Source organism: Patiria miniata, unplaced genomic scaffold (genome assembly GCF_015706575.1).
Source record: "Patiria miniata isolate m_02_andy unplaced genomic scaffold, ASM1570657v1 HiC_scaffold_2, whole genome shotgun sequence".
Taxonomy (NCBI): Eukaryota; Metazoa; Echinodermata; class Asteroidea; order Valvatida; family Asterinidae; genus Patiria; species Patiria miniata.
This window is the reverse complement of record NW_024037058.1, coordinates 11,797,044-11,813,618: the sequence shown is the minus strand read 5'-3', so window position 1 is coordinate 11,813,618 and position 16,575 is coordinate 11,797,044. Positions and strand designations below refer to the sequence as shown.

Here is a 16,575-nt window from a genome sequence, read left to right as displayed (position 1 = left end):
ACTTTCAAACATGAAAGCTCGATTTTCTTAATGTGCAACGAATGCGCATTTGTGGACAACAGCGAAATGGATTTCGAAGACGTACAGGGTTACAATGAATCAAAGTGCCACCCACATTTAACCAGCTTTATTACACTCAACTTAAATATGCAAATTGGTCCTAAATTTTATAATTAACACAACAGAGACATATAGGGATGCTCAATTTCCATTAAAAAGTTTCACTTTATGTATGTGATCGACAGACTGCAAAAAATGAAGACATTGTCACTTTACTTATATTTTGTAAATGTCATATTCTTTTCTGCATCAAAAATATCAATATTCAGCATCAATGCTCTATTTCCCATCAAACACAAATTTGCAATTGCATTGCAAGAAACTGCACTGCCAATTTGCAAAATGTTCCCAAAACACCCTTCAACTCCAATAAACAAAATCTTCTCACCACTACAGTTTCTCTTCAGGTTCTCTTGGCTTCCTTATTGTTTGGCTTCCTTTTAAATGTTCAAAGCAGTCTGTCGCATAAATTACAATAAGGCCAAACTTAATACCTTTTGCACTAAATTTAGTCAGGCACCATTTTGCAGTCATCAGCTGACGTTTGAAGGAAAAAAAAAAATGCCACGTCACTGCACCACTTTTGGGGCAAGCTCTACACCAGAAACCGAAGACTGTTTTGGGGGCCTAATGAAATGATTATAAAAACCTAGACTGATTTACACTCATGTAGGCTAGATGAGTATAAAGAGAAATGTAGTCGTTACCTGTTGCGTTTCTGCTGCTTTCCTTCCAATGACAACCCACCATCATTTATGGTTAGAGTACGCTCCACTGAACGGAAGTAGTTTAGAATACTCAAACACTAGCATAGTAGAAAAAAAGAAAAGAAACTGATTTATTCATCTAGAAGAGATTGAAAACAAACCTCCGCTAACTTACAAATGTTTGTGCTTATTCATTTATGGACGGGTTGGAATAAGTTTTTTTCAAACAATATATTTTTTTTACACTGGCATTGAATTTGAGCTACATCCCCTATTATATATATATTTTTTAAATTTGTATTTTTCTGTATTTTACAAAAACGAAATGTATTCACTTTGGAATGAACAACAATCAGCCCGCAGTTAGTTATGGAATAATTACTTTACAGATTTCAAATTATTTGCGGCCAGATGATAATTTAGTATTTGCAAGGAAGACTAGATACTGCCCAGCATCTATCAGAATTGACCAGGATCAAGTATACTCGCATGGCACATCTGTTTGTGGGCAAAAACAACCTGATTTTTTTTCCACAGAGGGCAACAGATGCAACAAATAAAAAAAAAACATATAGCAGTTTTTTCGTTAATATAAATGATACAAGTTGAAAAGAATTAAATTTGTCAAAGATTACAGACATTACATAATAAGGTATCTATCAATATTGGCTTCATAGCAAAGGTCACAAAGCGTTTGACAATTATTGCCCGTGTTCATCAAGCCATGAAACAAAATTTCTGCAGCAACTTGCGAACAGCGCAATCTGGTCTCTAGCTTCACAGGTACCCTCTTATACCCCTGGGTGGAGTGAGGCAATTGCAGTAAAGTGTCTTGCCCAAAAACACATGCAGCATGTTCCTCGTCAGGTTTCAAAGTCATGTACCATGGGACATGAGTCGAATACCATAGCACCAGACATTATCTCATAGGTAGATTGGATGGTAAATAAGTACAGGGGGATAGGATGGTAAAAAGAACATGCATTCCTACTCACAGTCCTCTGTAGATCTTTGATCTTGAGGTGTCTGAGCTGCAGGAAGGACAGATAGCCTCCCTGGATAACGGTGGGATCCTGCTGGCTACTATCGTCCTCTTCAAGCCCCAGCAGCTGCAAGGCACTGGCGTAGTCGTACTCATCGGTGTCCTCCTTCTTGCGTCGCCGGGAGGAGGCGAGGGCACTGTTGGAGCGAGAGCCTGAGCTCAGGTTGACGTTGTCCACGTCCTTCTCATCAAAGTCAGTGAGGGCTATGTCGTCAGATGGGCCAGCGCTGTTGGGAAGCAGGGTATGGAAATGAAAATAGTTATACATGTATACAAATACCCGCTGACTATAGCAGAAAATTCCGCGCTCACAGTTAGCATATTTCCCGAGTTAGTGAGGAATTTAGTTTCTGTGCATGCATACATCCCATAACTTAAGACTAGATCTGTACTTACAGGGTTACCAGTAGCAAAAATTTTTTTGATAGCATGGTAAGTGTCAACTTCCAATACGGAAGGGAGCTAATGTCGACTGTCCATCACCCAAGATAAACCATGTTATACTTGTTTACCTCATACATATTCAGTTGCCGAATGCACCTCGCGGGAATAAAATCTTCAGAAGAATATTATTGCTCAATCTCAGAAAAGGATAGTTAGTTCGCAATACAGCACCTTACTCCTGAGAGTTTAAATATGCCCGAATTGTGGACAACTTTTTTTTAGTAGGGGAGGCATCTTTATTAGACACAATATTCTCCAGTTAACTTTCCCTGTATCATTGAACTCAGGAAAACGTTGATTAACATTTCAGTGTTCAAACATCTTTTCATGTGTAGCGCTAGGTGTGACGTTTGCACGTGCGTACTACACCCATGCCCCAAATCGCTCCAGCACTACATAGTTTTATGGATTCAAAATAGAATAAATAAAAAGTATTATAATTATTATTATTAATAATTTGATAAATAAAAAGTAATTCAATGTAGTATAGATGCTAAGGCCAAAAAAAAAAGTCTCCGGTTTCTGGTATGCGCGCGCGTCGTCGTAGCCATGCGCGTCGGCAAAATGAAAAAGTTTTTTTTTTAATGAAAGATGATGTCTCAAAACCGCCAAACTCACTGGTTTGACTGGAATTCTACTGCTGCGCAATTTATATGTGTTTTTAGATGGGGTTATGATCGAGAATAAGCTTTATGTGGCCTCTCTGGACTCCCATATATCTGCACTAAGTTTAGTCGGGCACCATTTGCAGTCATCAGCCGACATTTGAAGCAAAAAAGTCGGGTAAAAAAGCCGCGTCGCCGCACCACATTTTGGACAAGCTCCATACCAGAAACCGGAGCCTTTTTTTTTTGGCCTAACGGGTTTGCAATACCCTTTTCGTCTAGTGTGCCAATGTCGGTAAATAATGTACATAAACATACATGCAATTGACATGTTCAGATGTTTAATTCTACTCTATTTCCAGTGAAGTGGAAATCAGTGGCCCGTTTTATTACCTGTTGTATAGATCTGGGCTGGTGTATATCTGTTTCCACACGTTCTTGGTGTCCAGGGTCGTTCGATGCGAGGTCACTGATACTGACTGCACAGGGGGCGGGTCACGGACGGCAACGGCATGCTCCTTCAAAGCATCTTGAACTTTCTGCATTGTCAAGAGTAGTCAGCGGTGAAATAAGGGGGGAAAATGAAAAATCCACAAAATAATCAGCAGAGCGAGGGTTCGAGGTTGCCGAGGGCTGAGCAAAGAAGACTCTATGGTAAATGCTTGTATTTTCCTGAAGGCACCCCTTAAAATATCAATTTCACTTGTTCTATATTTCTTCAACAGGTAAAAAACACCTTCGTGGGAAAACCTCAGGAATTCCAAAATTACAAGTCATGAAACAACTCGTCAATGTTTTCTACAGATGCATCGTTGGAAATTTCCGTTAATAGTTCATTTTTTATTCGGTCAAGCACGCAAGCGTTGACATGATGTATACGTGCGCTGGGTTGCTATAACTTGTCGGTTCAGTGCGCCGCATCGCGTAGCTGTAATTGGCTCAGTGAGAACGTGTCTCGGACGCTGAATTCAGGCCCAATTCAAAACATGACTCAGCAACTTTTGATTTGAAATCGAGATCCTGGAATATTGTTTTTTTTTAGAGTATACAGCTAAGCTGAGCTGAAACTTCATCAGGTTAGTTGTTCAGCACCCTTCTTTAGATTTTGAGCACTTTTGTTGCTTCAAACGAGCATGATGCAGAAATTACAAATGATGGACGTTACCTTTAAGTAAAGCATAAACCTTCACCACAAAATTGACCAAGTTAAAGTACTCACGTTGACATCACTGACTGAGAAGAACCGGCTCTGTGCTCTGAGCAGCTCATCCACATTGCCTAGGTGTCGCAGCTTGGTCAGCATTTTCTCCTGTTTAGGGTCTCTCTTAGCTCTGGATAAAAAAAGTTAGACATTTCACAATTAACTTAATGCTTTCCATGCACTACGTGCCTACAACGCTGAAGAGGGTAAATGTTTAGGATTCATTTTACTTTATATTCATAAATACCTAGGACAGCTAGTTTACCCATTCCCATTGGTCGAGAGCCCGCCACGTGGCCAGTCTTAAACAGATGATAAAGACATGGCTGGCTGGTCACTTTTCCAGTGTCACATGGAATTTTGACACCTATGAAATCCAGTGCCTTTACCATTTTATTGGTTGAACATTCACAATCCTCACGTATAGGCAGTCTTAAACTAGTCTTAGTGTTCAACACCTTCCAAGCACACATTTTTTCCCTTTTTTAGAACAAAGAATGACATGAATGAAGCAAAATGACCAAAAAAATACCAGAAGTAACCAGCAAGAACAAATCTAAACTTTTTTCCCCCACATAAAAATGCATACATTTTCAAAACATTCATTTGTATGTGTTAGGTGCAAGTTGGATCAGCAAATGTGGGCACTTTTGTCTGTCATTGATCTGACCTTTCACAAACAAGGCTGTGCATTTTCAATAATGTGATAATTCCCTCTCTCTTCCAAGTGGACATGCACAGCCACACAAGCCGTCATTTCTATCCTTACTTGAGTTTAATGAAAGGCAGCCAGTTGGATTCCTTGATCAGAGCGTGGTTGGAAACATCAGCTCCCCAAGACTCATTACCCATCTGGAAACAAAGAAAAATAAACCAAAATAAAATTGAGGTTGTGATTCAAATTTGCAGTTAATTGTTGGGAAGCCTTCACTGCAAATTTGCTCGTTGCTTTTTACGAGCTTGTAAAAAACAAAATTCACAAATGCATAAACATTCAGGTTGGACCGGAACTCAGAATTAAACAATATTTACTTATTACAATAAATCAATTTCATTAATGGCAATTGAAGGCTTCCACTCCCATTTTTTTCAATTCACAGTGTTAGAGGAACCAACTTTCAATATTGACATTCAAAACACACAAATCAATAAAATTAACCGAATAAATTCTGGTCAAAGTGGTTCATGTTTTTTGACATTACTGACAAAAGTCTGGAAACAAATCCAATCTCTTGTAATCTCTGTTTTCTGTTTGAAGATGATTCTGTTTGAAAATCCTACAAAATCACCTGTACTGTTGGGCAAGGAGTTTATGACTGTCAAGTAAAAATGAAATTGACGACTTTGATCATTCCAAACATAACATGATGGAAGTTACAAGACAAGTAGGTCTTACCTCCAGCTTGTCATATGTAGGAAATGTCTTCTGCTCCTCCTGTCTGGCAAATACAGTCTTGAAGCGCCGGTTGACATGGGATAGCAGCTCCATTTCATCTGACGGACCGTTGATTCTATCTAGGTTCTGTTCATAGAAGAATAAAATACATTCAACAAATAGGCAATGCTCAGAATGATAACACCATTCTCAGAAGCACTTTTGCCTATTAAAATGGTTTAATTTCTACAAAAAAATTCCTGGCGCTACAGTACAATTTGATGATGGTATGGAGCAAACAAATTTGCATGTGCAAGCATACCAGTGTGTATGCTAGCTTGCTGCAATCTTGCCAGTATCAATACAAGCTCAACGAAGTTGATGGTTTTCATTGTGTACATACAAACTTGCAGCAAGTTGGACGCAAGCTTGTTGCAAGCTTGTCATGATGTGTGCAAGCTTGCAGCAAGCCTACCAATATATATGTATGGCAAGCTTGCCCCGAGACTGCCAGTACATGTATGTAATTGTATGCAAGCTTGCTGCCAGCTTCCTACATTTGTATTTGCAAGCTTGCTGCAATTTTGTATGCAAGCTTGCTGCAAGAATGTCATTATGTATGCATGCTTGCAGCAAGCCAACCAGTATGTACAGCAAGATGCTCCGAGGTTACCAGTATGAATGCAAGCTTTGTGCAAGTTTGCTTTTATATACGCAAGCTTGTCATTATGTATGCAAGCTTGCTGCAAGCCTACCAGTTCATACATGTATCAGCACCGTCACCACCTCCGGGCATTGGGGGGGGGGGGGGCCACAGTACAACCAGGGGGCACACTACAAGAAAAAGCACACTTGTATATAATTTTTTTTAATTATGGTTTTTGCCAATGGAGGGGGGGGGGGGGCAGTTGCTCGTCAGGAGAGGCCCGGCTCTCCCCATGCCTAGGTGTCCTCCACATCTGCTCGGTGCCCCTCGTTTGCCTAGGTACCCTACATGTTTTCCTTCACATTTCCCATACAGCCAAGGCAACTTTCATGACTTGGACTTTGCCTCCAAAATGTTTTAAAAACAAGCCCTGCTACACTTTCAGAACAACATAAACCTGTTTTTAAACGAAAATTTTAGGCGGTGCAGCAATTGAGGGCACTGTTGTAGCTAACGCGGAAAATTTGAAAAAAAACCATGGACGTGCATGACGAAAAAAAACAAACGTGATGTGTCATTGTAGACAAGGCTATACTCCCTCCCATCAAACATTGCAATGTCAGTTCAGAGAAGCTGCCCAGCTATTACTCACCGCATGGATGCCGTAACAGGACATGAGAAACTCCAGTACTGGTTTGATGCGGTCCATGTCTGTGGCATGACACGGTATGCCTAGCGTGTCGGTGTTGGAGGCTGGCCCACCCCCTAATGAGGTACAAACAGAAAATATGATTGACAATGGATATTTCTCCTGTGCCATGTGTGCATTCCATCGCAGTTATATGTCATGCAATGGAAATTCGTTATTCATTTTGTTAAAATGTGTCTCGGATGCCGCAATTTAAATGGCCTACAATATAAAGGTGATATGTCCGTAAAGGGCTAAACTGAATATTGAATACAATGGTCATTGTCAAATTTATGTGACGTCATTAATTTTGTGTTATTCTATTACCATGTTGCTCATTTTTTTTTATCACAAAAGGGGCAGCATTTGCGTGAGCAACTGTTCAGTGTTTATATGGGCTTGAGAAATCTCGCAACGAAAGGCTATTGTTGCTTCTTGCTGTTTGTGAGAATCTCTCAGTTTGATACAGCTCCATTTGAAATACAAGCTGCAATCACAAGGAACATATCAAACAGCCCAGGTCAATTTTTAGCATCAGTACATTTTGCTACACATGATTAACTGAATAATTTATTGTTACACTGGAGAAACATAGATTAATTTATGGTTTAAGTACATACAATGTAGGTGTTCATGTTGTTATTTGTTACATTATTCCACCACCATGACTAAACTGAGTACAGTGTGGTATACCCAAATTGACGGACAGATTTTGTATAAAAGTTTAGAATTTTTTTGTCAATTGTCAGGCATCATTCGACAGGTGTTTAAACAAAACAAAAACAAATAAAAACAAATGAACTGTCAAACACCCCAAACTCTTTTTTTTTTCTTTAAAGTAAATGCCTTTTTCACTTTGCTACTGGTGTATTTTTGCTAGGTAAATGATTCAGTGCAGTTTGTACTAAACGTTCAGTGGTGCATGTGAGATGGGACACACATGTAATCCTATACGTTGATGAGGCAATTGATGTGAGGTCACTGATTTGCTACAAGTAGAAACTTTGGATTGATGTTCTGTATGTACACACGGTGATTTTCCAACACGAGATAATTTTCGCACTGCGAAACTGCATAGAGATCTGGACACATCTCTTGTACTCCTGGAGCTGGTATACATTTATATGCCTCCAAGTGAAATTGCTCCTTTAAAATACACCTCATACTAATGGCTACCAGTGATGAAATGGAACTTTGCAGTGCTACAAAATGAACAGTAAAGTTATGGTTAAAGGACATTTGCATTTTTGTCCTCTTTTTTTAGCAATAAAATTGCTCAAAATCTTAAGAAGGGTGTATAATAACTGACAACTTTCAGATCAGTGGATACAATACATTTTGAGAAAACAGAAAAAAATGTCTACATATTAAGGGTCTCCTAACTGGACTTCGTTGCTAAATGCATGTAAAAAAACTGTGCTCGCTGGCACACTTTCCCCCCAAAAAACAAACACCTTCAACGATTGTTTCTTCCAAATGATATCATTTCATGCACGATAATTTCACAGCAATGATTTTTTGGGGGGTTAAATATGTAGGTACGTTTCTGGATAATTTCAGATGTTCTTACATGCCTTTATTAAAACATGTTTCAATTGTTGGCAGTTTTTTATGTTTTTCCTCATTTGCCTTTTGCAGTTAAAAGACTGTTGGTTTCAAGTACAAAAAAAGGAGTTTTCTGTGAGTTAGTCCAATTATATGTCACGTGATCATAATTATATTTAGGAGAAATTTACATATTAGTTGATTCCAACTAGACATTATGGTATTATACATGTATTATTGTTGAAAGTGACTTTTTAAAGTCCCTAATCAATAAAATATGAATATATACATTTAATTAGTGTTCTATAGAGCCAGTTGTACAAACAACTATCGCAAGAATATGTAAAAGCTGATTTCATTTGCCCGTGAAAAAAAGTTTAAAAGGGATTTGAGGATGTCATTTTTGTTTTCATTTATAAGCAAATGTTTTATCTACTTAAAAATGATTTTTAAACAAAGTTGTTTTCTGGGGGAGCAATCTAGCATTGTGTAACTATCTTAATTTGGTTCATGCATTGTACAACTGGCCCTACTTGTTATCGCAAAGCTGCATGTAACTTACGAAAGTCCTTGAGTGGTCAAAAACCAATGGCTGCAAACAGCTTTTTTACACGATTGGGTTTTTTGTTTCATGATGGATATTTGCATCCGAGAGAATTTGGTTTACTCTGAATTTTTCATTCGCCTTCCACCAAACTGGTATTGCAGTTCATGCACATAAAAACATAAACCAACATCACTCTTTTTATAACTGACTGTTGATGCAAATCAGGAAAGATTTTGTTTTGAAAGACCCACTTAAATTGAAAAGTAAAGCACACTGAACAGTACAAATTCTGACAAGTGATAAACATTATTTGCTTGAATCACAAACTGACAAAAATGTGCCAATATGGCTTGACAGTAGTTAGCACTCCGGCGAGTTACACACAGCTCTGCTGCAGTGTTGTAGCGCAGAACTTTTCCAAGACCTCACATAAATGCCTATGATTGAACACTGATTTGATTCAAAGACAAAAGACTCTCAATGTTTTGCCTATGCACGTGCAAAGAGTTGGACTGTATCAACATTAAACGTGAGATGTAAAAGAAACATTCAATATGAAGGAGAATGGATCTCTTTAATGGTCTCAGTGCGATTTTTACTCTGAACAGCACTTTTTTACAGCATGTGCAAAGATTCAACCTCTGTACCTTGGTGCTTTGTAACTTGCCATCAAGTATCATTATGAATGATTTCAAATGATTTTTTACAGTGTTTGTTGGATAGGTAGTTTGTTTTAAAAATTGCTTTTGGAGGATGACAGCATGCAGGTGTGCATCAGCCTTGTGAAATCATGACAGACTACGGACAGGAAAAAAAGTGGACCCCAAAGTTATGGAATGGCCCACATATAATTCATCATATAGTTCATCAAAAAATTAAACACTGTAGACTATTTATTTGGCTTGGTTTGGCTTCTGTGAAAATTGACATAATTGATAAAAAAAAAATGAGAGTGTCCGGAAAGGTCTTGGAAATATCTGGACTACAGCACTGCTCTATTGTGAATGTTACTGATCTGACCTGCGGCCGAGGCAGCAGCAATGGCCCGTGCAGTATGAGGTACTGTGTTAGTGCCGCCCATGTTAACAGATGAGGAGGTGACAGAGGCGGTGTCGCTGGCACCGTCCGACTCCGACTGCTCTACAAGCGGGGACGGCTGTCGGAACTGGTCAGCGAGGGACAGCCTACCCATGCTGGACAGCGCAGCCGAGGTCTCGGTCAGCGACATGCGGCCGTCAAAGATGGACCAGCGGCCCTGGCTCTGTATGATGGGGACGGTCCCGGACTGGGACCGGGATGTCCGGGCCGTCATCAGGTTCTGGTCATCCTCTTCTGGGTCTAATTGTCCTGCATCCTGAACATGTTGCTGCTGTGGATGGGGCAGGGACTCGTGTTTGTGAGACACTGGAAGCCACTCCAGAACCTTGACATACAGGGGGAAAAAAGACGGAAGAAAATGAGTACAACCTGTAAATACCTGTACCACTTAGCCCAAGGATAGGGCCATTTCCCGCGACCAGGCCCCTAGCCGGTTTCCAACATACTTGTTTAATACAAGCCAGGCATATATTTAATCCAGCTGCTGGTCGTATGTTGTGTCCTTGGGCAAGCCACTTCACCCCCAAGTGCCTCTCTCCACCCAGGTGTACAAATGGGTACCGGCATTCACTGGGAAGTAACCTGCGATGGACTAGCATCCCATCCAGGGGGAGTAGAAATATTCTCAGTTCTTTCATGCAACTAAAAACGGAGATAAACACCGGCCTGATGGGCCATATTGGTTCATGACAGACTTCAATTTTTTTTTACATACATTGTACCTCATAACTAAGCTTTTGGTCAAAAGCTCTAAACAATTCAAAAATTCACAAATTTCCAATTTTTTGTTCAACAATTTTACTTCCTGTTTTGTGAACACCCTTCTGGCCATGTCTATAACATGTGATTCATGCTCATAGTGCTAAAAATCTCCTCCTAAGGAAATTGGCGTGTGCACGGCGCACACGGTGTGTACTGAGCGATGTGGCACAGAACACAGCAGTGTTTTACCAGCGGTTTAAAACCACCCATGTGGTGGGCTCTCAAACAATAGGCATGGGTAAACTGTCTCAGGTATTTATGAATATAAATTACAGAATTTGCCTGTAAGAAAACAAAATCTATTAGGGTCAACTAGTCACTCTATACCATTTGGCTCATTGTGACTCTGAAACCCCGGTCTCAAACAAATTTCAGGGTTTCAAATGATCTACAGGCATACGTTAACTTAAAAACTTAATTAAAAACTAACATATCAAATCATCTTTAAAGCCATAAGTGAGACAATGTTGAGCCTACCCGGAGGTATGCATGTATTTTCTTGACCGAGTGCAGATGGCACGTCAGCCAGCGTGTGTAGATGGCCAGATCTTCCTCAGTGATCTGATTGTGAGCTGGTACTTTGCCCATGAGGTAGGCCTCGTGGGCTATCGACAGGCGGCGAGAACGAGCAATCGCATCAGAATACTCGGCCATTATCTCCCTGGAAAAAAAAAAACAATTGAAGTAACAAAAGGGGTTTCTTCATAAACTTGATATAATGTGATTCTTTCTACTGAAACAGATACGCATTTAAATACGTGCACCTCAAAGATTAGGGTTGTCCCGAATATACCCAATATTTGAAGATTTGATAATCAATAGAATATTCAAATAGCTCTTTGCCAGTTCCAATATTAAGAAAAAAAATAAAAACTACGCACGTACACACACGACTGTAATATTAATTTAATTGTTAAGTTGTGGCGCTTTACTTTCAGATGCCATTTTTTTGTCGACAGTAACTTTTTGGTCAACGACGGTACATTGTTTCCATCCTCTTAGCGTGTTAACCAGTTCACGCCGGGATTATTTTGACAAGAACGGAACAAGGCGCAGGATTACTTTTCACTTGACCTCTTATTTCCAGCGCAGTGAGCAGGTTGCAGACAGATATTTTCCGGCCTCGCTCCCTGCGTGTTGATCAGTCATCCGTTCCGAATACCGCAAAACCTTTGCGGGTATACACGTCATCTGACGCGAACTGGTTAAAGCCCTTGACAATTACAACATACTTGGGCCTATGGCAAAACACTCCAGTTGCCTATAATAATGATGCAGCACACAAACTTTAACTAGCGCGCTTTGCGTACAACTTTTGACCGGCGCAACGTGCTGTTGCAGCTGGCAAATGTAAAACCTGATCAGCGAGTTTCGAACAATGGAATATTCGGTCAAATGCAGTTTCAAATAATCAAATGCTAATATATTCAGAAATGGACAGCCCTATCCTATCAAAGATGGCTGCTGATCAATGTAACCGATTTATACTTGTAAGAGAAGTTCTTGTCAGTATAACTTCTCTGAACACTTCTCATTTCTATATTTTGAACATGTACACGTTTCAGCACTTAGCATACTTTGTGTTATTAAAAAGTACAGGCCGAGTAAAAAAAAAATGAAACGCAAATGGCAGGACCATGAAATGATAAATGACATTCTCGTAGGGATGCATGTGATTTGTTTTCGTTTTGCAAAAAGAACACTTACATTTTTTTGTGATCCGTGGACAGAACATCAAAACAGTGTTTGTGTTCAAAATTCCATAACTTGAAAAGTATACAAGTGATTTGAATGATTCTTGCACTAAAAGAAAGCTCATTGATTGGGCTTTCATATTCTAGATTTTGAAAGTACTACAGGCAAAACTTCATTCAAAAACTGGTCCTGCCATTTGGGTTTTTGTTTTTTTTACCCTGTACAGTAAAACAAAAATGGTACACATTGACCTACAGACATTTTCAAATAGGACTTACGCTAATCGTTTCTGGTATGGTGCGTACAGGGCCTCCAATGCACTGGTGTGCTCACAGAATCTCTTCCAGCGCAGCACGTGCATGTGTTTGCACTGGACTAACTGCTGGATACGATCACAGAAATGCTGTGGAACAAGAAAACAAATTCCCAATTTTTGAGTAACTGCTAAAAAGCACCATCGATATATCGATATTACCCAATTATTTGATATTATTTCGATATCAATATTGCCAATTTTTTAATCATACATGTATCACAATATCAAAATTTTCAATATTGAGTTCATAGCAAAAATGCATCAGATTATCGTCAAAATGAATCTGCAATGCACCAGTGTCATACATGTACTTGCACTTGGCATGCATCATGCATTAGGCGAAGCTCGAGTGGTTGAAGCGTAAGCAATGGTAGACATACATGTAGGTTCCCTTTGCCCGCAATTTAACTCCCAGAAAGACTGAAATATGTCCTACATTAAAGTCAAACCATAATTCTTGTCAAGGCCCCTAAAAAAAAGTCCGGGAACCCACCTGGTGTAAGATGAGTGGTAGACTGTCTTCAGTGTATTCCTTCTGTAGACTGATCTCCATCTCTTCCTTCATCACGGCAGCCTGGATGACCAAAGGGAGGGCCTCGCTCACCTAGAACAAGACAATTAAAAAACTTATCACAGATTGTTAAGACTGTAAAGTCTTTGCGAACATGCACATGCTTGCAACAGACTGTGCTGATTTCATATCGGACTTGTAGTTGGGGCAGAAATGGGCTGTGAGAGAACTTGACATTGAGAACAAGGGATCCATGACAAAAAAATTGCAGAGGTGCAAGATCTGAACATTTACATGGCACTTTTAATTCCTTTTTCTTGATAAGTATTGGTTTGCTAATTGTACTTTTTGTGTACTAAGTCAACTCAGAAATTCATCCATGAGTACTTTGGCACAGAAGCAGGCATGGAAGGTTGGTGAGGACGCCCTCGTACCACACTAGCAATCGTTCTCGACAACAACCTGAAGGCGGTCGGCAAGCGCCTACACAACACCGCCAGCTTGGAGCAGCTATGACTATTGAAAAAGGAGGAGACGGCAGAGAAAATCGTCGAAACTGACATAATATTTTTCTGACAGCATCTCCACAATTGCTTTACACACAAGTCTACTATTTGAGTGCCTCTTTTCAGGAATTAAAGGGGCATTAGGTCCTGAAATCCCCCAAAATGTCATGTTTTGGATTGTTTACTTATCCAATTTCAAACATGTGGTTGAAAGGAAACCAACCTAATGACTTACCGTTCCCGAGAAAAGACAAAAAAAAAAACCGGTTGTTTACATCGGACACGACGGAGTACGAATACGTTTTTTGTGTCGTTCTTATACAGTGTACGATATACACTTTGTGTGTCTCGGGAACAGCGGTGACCAATCACCAATGCAAAAAATTGTGGTTTCTTCAACGTCCGCAAAAGGCAAACAATTTACGCGTACGAATAAATCACAACTAGCATCCCAACGGCTCGAATTTATGGGGTCGCAAAAGTGGACCCCGAAATTCGTTCTCGCACGCATAATACAGGAATAACACAAAAACGCCCAGTTTTTAAAGGATAGTTGTGTGGATGTTTCTATCCTAGTTTTAAATGTTCTTTCCCGTTAACATAATCTCGTTCAAAGCGCATTTTGTAGCCCAATTGGGTTGTTCCAGGACCTAGTGTCCCTTTAAACTTACCTCCATTGCTCTCTTGATAACCAACTCTCTCTGCTTTCGAAAATGGTCAGTTCCCTTTGGCAAGGAGCCGGAGCTATAAGTCAAATACAAAAACTTTATGTAGATGTACATGCCCTTCAGACACTGTTGTTTTATAGGAAAAAAACACATCTGAAGAAAGCACTGCACTTTCAAGGAACACGACATCATCAACAAAACAGAAAAACTGAAGTATATATGTACATGCATGTACAAAATGTATATCAATAAATAATGCAGCAGCTGTGATAGGATGCAGCAAGTGTGTGTTCAGTGCTTGATCACAGCATGTTGACAGTCGTTATGCAACAAGCTAGCAGCTTGGCATGCATGAGACAGGGTGGTCTCACTTCGAATGATTTAGAATTCAATTATTGGCCAGCAAACGTGAATGGGATTTCGCCTATGCCTGCAGAGAGAATTGAGACAGTTAGTGGAATGGACGATATTCTAAAGAAGAATTTCAGATTATAATCCCCAGTGATACTGTCAAACCATGCATGAAAGGGGCCAATTTTCACAAAATTGGCACTGGACAAAACAATAAACCACTGAACTTACATGCATGGTTAAAAATAACATCCTGGAGGTTTTTCATCATCTCCTTGAGACAGCCCACAATTTTTTGATAACTTGATTAAAAAATGCCACTCAGATATTCTGTTGATGATCGAATATATTGTATTTCAATATTCGGTATATTAGTTACTGCTATTGGAAGCATTACCTGGCAGTCTTGTGTGAGCCCCCAATCATCTCATTCTCCTCGATGTCATTCTGGAGGTCCGTCAGCTCCTTGGCAAGTCCCTCCTCCAAATTCCGGATCTTCTCGGTCCCGCCCACCTGGTACAGCTCCATGGAAGACATAGTGTGTGTAGAAAGCAGGGTGGTAGGGCTACAACATTGATCGGTGCGCTATGTATACGAAGCTCAAAGTTTGTCCATAACTCCTGTTATTTGCTCTGTAAGTGAATGCATTATGATTAGTGTACCAGTACCTTTTAGAAGAAGACTTACAAGTTACATTGTTCACTTACGTGGGGGGATGAGGCTGTGTCGGGGGGGGGGGGGGGCAGTTCAACATGTCCTAACTTACAGCAAAGCAGCTGAACTCGTTAAATTTAATTCATCTCAACACATATTTCCATACTGCAAAGTACATTCATCTAATTATAATAGAAGGTCATAAGAAAGATGTTTGATAAAATACAAGAATAAAATGTAAGACACAAATAAAAAATGGGACAATTATGGAGGCATATTCAAAAGATAACTTCTTAGAAATGTCTTTTAAGACAAAAAACTGACGGACAGTTCACCCGACTAGTTGGGCCAAAGTTACTTCGACTAAAGCACGTAAATTATTCCAATGTGTAAAATTTCACGTTGTGGTTCGGCCAAATAAAAAAAATAAACCAATTTCTCCTCCTTGCCCACTTCTTTTATCCCACCTCAGCCTTCCACTTTTTAATTTATAGTATATAGAGTTTGAAAATATCGATACAGGCACGCGGCCTATATATCGACATTTTATCCTCCAAATTTCCCTAGAAAATTCAAAAGTAAAACTATGCCCTATCTAGAACCTACTGCAATCTTAATATCGCAAACTAGTTCAGTAAGTCAAATAAATTGAAAGTTGATTTCGTCTCCTCCTCCATGGTAAAACCATAAGGAACCGGGCCCGTAACTACATGATTACCCATTCCCATTGCCCACACACGTACAGTAGAGTACACATGAACTCCGCACCGTACCGTACGTGGTGTGCATGGCGGCGTATCATTTGTAACATTAACAATAACAACAAATTTCCGCATAAAAAAAATACAATTGACTCTATCAATGTCATGTTATATCAAAAATGCGGTCCTCGTGAATTAATACTCGTTTCTTCACCTGTATCTGCCAGATGACAGTACTGAGTAGCAAACTTGTTCACGGCAAATCAAAAAGTCACTTGTTCGGTACACTTGTTGTTCGATAAGGAATTGATCTGAACATGCGTAGTTTACACTAGCAACCAGTCTGGTACCGAGAATCGCTGTCACTCCCCAATACATAAATTGACCTAAGTTACCTTACTTACGATAACAACCTGTTCCCCGACGACTGTTTCCGGTTTCATTTGCCCTACT

At 39.8% G+C, this 16,575-nt stretch overlaps 1 protein-coding gene across 3 annotated transcripts in view; it reads right to left on the bottom strand.

Moving 5' to 3' along the window:
- LOC119726519 overlaps positions 1 to 16,448 on the bottom strand; it is a 62,242-nt gene extending 45,794 nt beyond the window's left edge. For 2 of the 3 annotated variants that reach the window (XM_038198244.1, XM_038198245.1), the window contains exons 1-14: positions 16,337 to 16,448; positions 15,165 to 15,399; positions 14,420 to 14,492; positions 13,225 to 13,335; positions 12,694 to 12,818; positions 11,198 to 11,381; positions 9,881 to 10,283; positions 6,733 to 6,845; positions 5,456 to 5,581; positions 4,829 to 4,911; positions 4,078 to 4,189; positions 3,252 to 3,397; positions 1,763 to 2,036; positions 768 to 865 (exon numbers count right to left, since the gene is read on the bottom strand). In XM_038198244.1, coding sequence (XP_038054172.1) covers positions 768 to 865; positions 1,763 to 2,036; positions 3,252 to 3,397; positions 4,078 to 4,189; positions 4,829 to 4,911; positions 5,456 to 5,581; positions 6,733 to 6,845; positions 9,881 to 10,283; positions 11,198 to 11,381; positions 12,694 to 12,818; positions 13,225 to 13,335; positions 14,420 to 14,492; positions 15,165 to 15,304 — 1,988 coding nt within the window. In that variant the 5' untranslated portion in view covers positions 15,305 to 15,399; positions 16,337 to 16,448. The remainder of the gene's footprint in view (positions 1 to 767; positions 866 to 1,762; positions 2,037 to 3,251; positions 3,398 to 4,077; positions 4,190 to 4,828; positions 4,912 to 5,455; positions 5,582 to 6,732; positions 6,846 to 9,880; positions 10,284 to 11,197; positions 11,382 to 12,693; positions 12,819 to 13,224; positions 13,336 to 14,419; positions 14,493 to 15,164; positions 15,400 to 16,336) is intronic. The other variant, XM_038198246.1, reaches the window with a different exon arrangement.
- Between the last annotated feature and the right edge of the window lie 127 nt (positions 16,449 to 16,575).